Source organism: Nymphaea colorata, chromosome 5 (genome assembly GCF_008831285.2).
Source record: "Nymphaea colorata isolate Beijing-Zhang1983 chromosome 5, ASM883128v2, whole genome shotgun sequence".
Classification (NCBI taxonomy): domain Eukaryota; kingdom Viridiplantae; phylum Streptophyta; class Magnoliopsida; order Nymphaeales; family Nymphaeaceae; genus Nymphaea; species Nymphaea colorata.
The window spans coordinates 23101727-23107415 of record NC_045142.1 but is presented as its reverse complement, the minus strand read 5'-3'; the positions used below and the strand labels follow the sequence as shown (position 1 = coordinate 23107415).

At 48.0% G+C, this 5689-nt stretch overlaps 1 protein-coding gene across 1 annotated transcript; it reads left to right on the top strand.

The window, feature by feature from the left end:
• Positions 1 to 266: 266 nt before the first annotated feature.
• Positions 267 to 2931, top strand: LOC116253968 (uncharacterized). The gene is made up of 2 exons (XM_031628976.2): positions 267 to 682; positions 1147 to 2931. Exons 1-2 carry the CDS (start codon positions 605 to 607, stop codon positions 2749 to 2751), a joined length of 1683 nt encoding a protein of 560 aa, XP_031484836.1. The 5' UTR covers positions 267 to 604; the 3' UTR covers positions 2752 to 2931.
• Positions 2932 to 5689: the final 2758 nt, after the last annotated feature.

The following is a 5689-nucleotide window of genomic DNA, read 5'->3' as shown; positions in this document are numbered from 1 at the left end:
TTTTGAATTATTTAAAAACTTTCTCTGTGAAAGAAGAGAAGAGAGAAGGAAAAAGAATTGGATCAAAAGCTGGGGCAGCTGCCAAACTCCAACCCGTGACCCTCTCTCTCTCTCTCTTCTTCCCAACTCTTTTACTCTCCCCCTTTGATCTCGGGTGGGGGACAGCGGAACACACTCAACCGCCTGTCTCCGGTCGCCGGCCGTCCTTTCTACCGGTTTCCTCGGTCAGCCTTGCCCTACAAATACCTTCTCTCTCTCTTTGGCTCGCTATTATCAATATAGAGGAAGGAGAGTCTCCCTCCCTCTCTTTCTCTCTCTAAAAGCGAAGAGGACGAAGGACTTCTTTTTCTTCTTCTCTTGCTTGTGCAATAATCTCCTTCTCCGTGGTTGTTTTGAGGGGTTGCGGCTAGTGGAACAGATCGGCGGTCTGTTGTTGTGGTTGGGAGATGAAAGCATAGATGTATTGTAGTGTAGATTCTAGTCTCTGTTGAGCATGATGAGCTGTTGGGTTCCGGGAGTGGAGATTTGAGGGGGTAAGAGGGGAGCAGTTGTTGGGGAGGATGAGATTCGTGTTCTTTGGTTGAAGGGAATCGAGTCCTTAGCAATGCCTTCCTTCGATTCTTCATATTCTTCTTCCCCGAAGGTCTCTGACCGGCGCTGGTGGTGGATGACCAATCGGAAGGTCATTTTTCTTCGCCACACTTTATGTTCTCTCTTGTTTTATTTTCATTGAAGCTTTTATGGAAGATCAAAATCGGTTTTAGTTTGTAGCCCTTTCTCTGCATTTGATTCTTGTTGGTGATGGTGCTCTTTTGATGGAGGATGAAACTAGCCGAAAATTACTGTGGGGATCAGAAATGCGGCCGTGCTTGTTTGTTCAGCCGCCTCCCCAACAATGTCGAGCTCCAAAATGGAGACAAGGCAGAACGTCGTTAAGTTATGGAAGCGCAGAACTTTGAAACGAAAGCGAAATTCGTTAGATTTTTAAGGCCTTTGGATCGAGCAAAACTCGATTAAGTTATGTATTTTGAGAAGTCTGCGATGTGATTGATAGTTTAGTTGGTCGTCTGAAATGTTGATATTTGCTGTGTTCTGTGGTCGTCTCGAAGATTGAAGTTTGTTCCTGTTTGTGTTTGGGTGTTTCAGGTGGCGGAGAAGAACATGAAGGAGGCGAGGTTGATGTTGAGGAGCCCAGATCAGGCGCAGAGACAGGCGGCGCTGGCCCTACTGGACGACGCCATTGCTGTCTGTCCCCGCTGGGACGCGCCGCTTCACCTCAAGGCTACTGCGCTCCTCAGTCTCCGCCGTTACCGAGACGTCGCCGAGCTCTTTCGAGACGACATTCCTTCCGCCGGAGCCCGCGACGACTCGGCTTCGTCTTCGTGCTCTTCACTTTCCTCTGATTCTCTCTCGCGGGAGAGCCTCAACCTCCTACCTGCTCCGCCGGAGAATTCCGCAGCCGAGGCCCTCACTCGATGCTTCTCCGTCTCCGACATCAAGAACCGTCTTTTACCAGGAATGTCGCCCGGTAGGCGCAACGCCGGCCGTCGCCAGCATTGGCGGTACATCATCCTCGGCCAGGCGCTTTCCCATCTCGGGCTTCTGGAGGACGCCCTGCTCCTCCTTCAGGCCGGAAAGCGCCTTGCTTCCGCGGCCTCCCGTCGGGATAGCGGCCTCTTCTCCGATGACGTCTTCTCCGCCGGGTCCGGTGACGCCGAGGAGCTTGAAAGCGTCGGGCAACTGCTCGCGAACGTGAAGTTCCTGCTCCGCCGCCGTGCGGCGGCGCTGGCAGCGCTCGATGCCGGGCTACCGGCGGAGGCCGTCCGGCATTTCTCGAAGATTATCGACGGGTCACGCCGGGCTGTCCCGCAGGCGTTCCTAGCCGAGTGCTACATGCATCGGGCAGCCGCCTATCAGGCCGCTGGCCGGATTTCGGAATCGATCGCTGATTGCAATCGGACGCTTGCGCTCGATCCTACGTGCGTGGGCGCGCTCTCCACCCGAGCGTCGCTCCTCCAGAGCGTCGGCTGCTTCACAGAGTGCCTGCAGGACCTCGAGCACCTCAAGCTCCTTTACGACTCCATCCTCCGTGACCGGCGGCTTCCCGGCCGTCCGTGGCGATTAGGCGGCCGAGCCCACTTTGCTTCAGGAGACGTTTTCTCGAACTCGAAGTCCATCGCCGGAAAAATCGCCGAGATGAACCTGATCGTGGTCGCTGGCTCCTTGCCGCCCGTCGACTACTATGCCCTGCTAGGGCTAAGGCGCGGCTGCCCCCGGTCGGAGCTCGAGTGCACCCACAGGCTACTCTGTCTCCGTCACCGACCGGACCGGGCTACCGGGTTCATCGAGCGCTGCGAGTTCGCCGATGAGCGCGACGCCGATGGTGTGAGGGACCAGGCGAGGATGTCTGCCATGCTGCTCTATAGGCTGCTTCAGAAGGCCTACGCCCACGTCATGGCAACCATCATGGAGGAGGAAGCTGCCGAGAGGCAGCAACAGAAGGCTGCAGCCGCCGCCTCTGGAGACGCGACGGTCAGAACTTCAGATAGAGGGTCGAATGGTAGCAATCAGGAAATGATGAATTGTTCGTCGAGGGCCAATGTGAAGGAAGAACTGGTGGAGAAGGCTGCAGTGCCAACAGTGGCAATTTTTCCGGGAGGGTTTTGCCGCGAAATCGCCGGCGTGGGCAGCTTGCTCTCGCCGGGTTTCGCGCATCCGGCGCACCATCTTCATGAAGCTTTGAGCTGTTGATTGTTCAAAGTTTTGCTTGCTTGCCGGTTTCTCTTCTGGCCTTCCTTTTTTGTATAAAATTGGTGTAGCCATCGGATGGAAAAGTTTTGCCTTTCTTGTTTCTTTTTACCTCGTTGTTTCTTAGTTTTCTTCTGTTTGTTTAGTTGGTAATACAATGTAGAGAAAAAGGTTCCTGATCAATTGCTCTCTCTGTCTCTCTATCTCTCTCTCTCCCCCTCCCTCCTTCACTGTGGCAATGCTTCTTTATCTTCTGTTTGCTTAGCTGGTAATCAAACGCTTCGAGAACTTTTTCCTGAGAATCTCTCATCCTTTTTCTTACAGTGAGTTGGCAATCCAATGGAGAGAACTTTTCCTGCGAGTCTCTATTAGTTGGTAACCAAATGCAGAGAAAATTCCTTCAGTGAATTGATCTGTCTCTGACTCTCCGCACACTTTTCTGCAGTCGTTTGCTTGGATGAGTTTTAATGGTGATGAAGAGGGGGAAGACTGGATGTTGGTGAATGCATTTAAGAAGGGGGAATCGTATCCTATTTTTTGAGGTTCTGCTGTTAGCTATCGGGATCACCGTTGAACCTTTGAGAGGAACGGGGTGAAAGGGATGACTGATGCAGATGTTTCACTCCTTTCAGAGATCACTTGCTGCTTTTTGGTGAGAGAATTTAGTGTTGGGGGTTGCTTTAATTGCTCCAACTTCTTTTCTTCTGTGCTTTGAGGGGACCCTTCCAGTGATCGTGCAGAGACTCATTTAATGGCGGTATTGGTGCTGGAACTAGGTGCCTAGCTAGGTGCACTCCCTTTTAGCTTGTGGGCTTTCTTGGCCATGGCCTGCTTCTCTCTGTCTGGCCTTCAAATCCTTTCTCTGTTTGCCCCCCACCTGTGTGGCTGTCATAACTTTTGCTTAATAAAGCAAGGTTCCTCTGTAAGTTGCTGTGGCAAAAGCACAGAGTACAGCTCTGCATTTATGCCTTTCACTCTTTCACTTTTGGAGATAAGGCCAACTTCCTGTCTTCTTGTAGGAAGAAGCGAGGTCATCCGCATGCTTTTGAGTTTTATGGTATCTATCAATTGGATAAACTTTAAAAAAAAAAATCTGTTTTTGTTCTTTTTACGGAAACTATTCTTGGCAGTTAAAAAATTTTGGTGCCATGAAGTTAAAATCCTTTTGCAGAATTAGATTATTTGACTTCAAAGATCTTGTCACTGTCAAATTAATTTCAATTCTTAAATTAGTTTAAGCTTGGAAGTTGTCTTGCTTATGATGAGCACTACAACAATTAAAAAATGGAACAAAAACTGCGACTGTGAAGTTGGTTTAAAAGTATTCACCCATGCAAGGAAACTGCTGACACTAAAGCCATATAAAACTACTTTCCAAGAACTTCATTTGGGCTTTTTCTGGATAACATCCGGCATCGATCTGCATATGATTACTTCCACGAACTTGGTACACCTCCTTTTCTCTTTTTCTCCTTTTTACAGCAGAGAACAAGGACCTCACCTTCAGTAAAAATGCCATATCATAAAGACCAACTCTCCAATTTTACCATTTTACTGTCTTGTATATTACAGTATTGAAGAACCCCATAAAATTACTCTTGAACAACTTCATGTGGGTGTCTCTAATTCACTTACAAGTTCATGAACTTGATGCATTGCCTCTTTCTCTTCACAGCAGTAACAAGGAGTCAAGGACCGTGCTTATGTAAAAGAACCATATTACAAGGACAGGAAGTCTAATTTTGCTAATTTTTCTGTCTTATACACTACATTTAATGGAGAAGATCCATAAAAGAATGAGCCATTCCATTCCCAATGTCCTTTTGGCTAGTGTCCATGTGCATAAGTGAAAAGCTTCAACTCCAGCTTGTGTACTTATCACCTACGGCGAGCGCTTATAAACAGAGGAAAAATGAGCCAAGTATGGGCCCAAGCAACAAAAGGACGGCCCATCGAGTCGATGCAGCGACTTTGGCGACATCTCACAGGCGATCATAATTATTATTTTCACAACTCCTCACACTTTTTTTGCTTCTTTTGAATCATTCGGTTCACCACCAACTTCAGAGAAATAAATAAATAAACAAAGAAAAACGGCAGGAGGAGAAAAAAAATGATTGTGGCAGCAGGTGCTTTAAATTCCCGTTACCAAAAGCTGGTTGCCCTGCTCGTGACTCTGCTAAATGAGCTGGGGCTTAGTTTTCTCTCTTTCACAGCGTCAGGGTTCTCACCTTTGAGGCTCAAAAGCGAGCCCAGCCAGTTTGGACCAGACCGTGGCGTAACCCACATGGGCACAGTGGATTAGAATTCCAGACTCACGCCATCATCATGGCCCTGAAACTCGACTCCCCAAAAAATCTGATCACAAAAAGAGGCAACACAGGGAGGAAGAAGAAGAGGTGGATGCATGTGTACTGTGGTGAATTTATGAGGGAAACTGTGTATGTCTCTTAGGGAGTCGAGTGCTCTGTATGTGCGTGCGTGCATGAGTGGACATGTGTGTGTGAGATAGAGAGCAAGTGAGCCAAAAAGATACTACGTAGATTCATCCTCATCGCTTCTCTTCTGTGGCTCTCTGCTCTTTTCTGTGCTCTCTGCTGCAGGCATCTGCTGTTTGTGGACTTCTGAGCTCATATGCTTCCAACTTTTTAAAAATGACTAGGTTGCAATATGAGCTTGCTTGGCCTTTCGAAATTTTACAAAAGGGTGCTTGTTGTTTAGTGAAATTACAAAAAAGTGCAAATTATTCGAAAAAAAATCGCTAACCACATATATTTTTATCAAAACACGAGAGAATGCCATCAGTTTTCCTTGATAGTTGACTGGGGGATCTATATCCAATTGAAAAGGACCCGATTCGAGATATGAATAGACCATCTTCATCACTTTTAGTAATACTGATCAAGACACTTATTCTCATGTTTGAAAGAACATCTTTTAC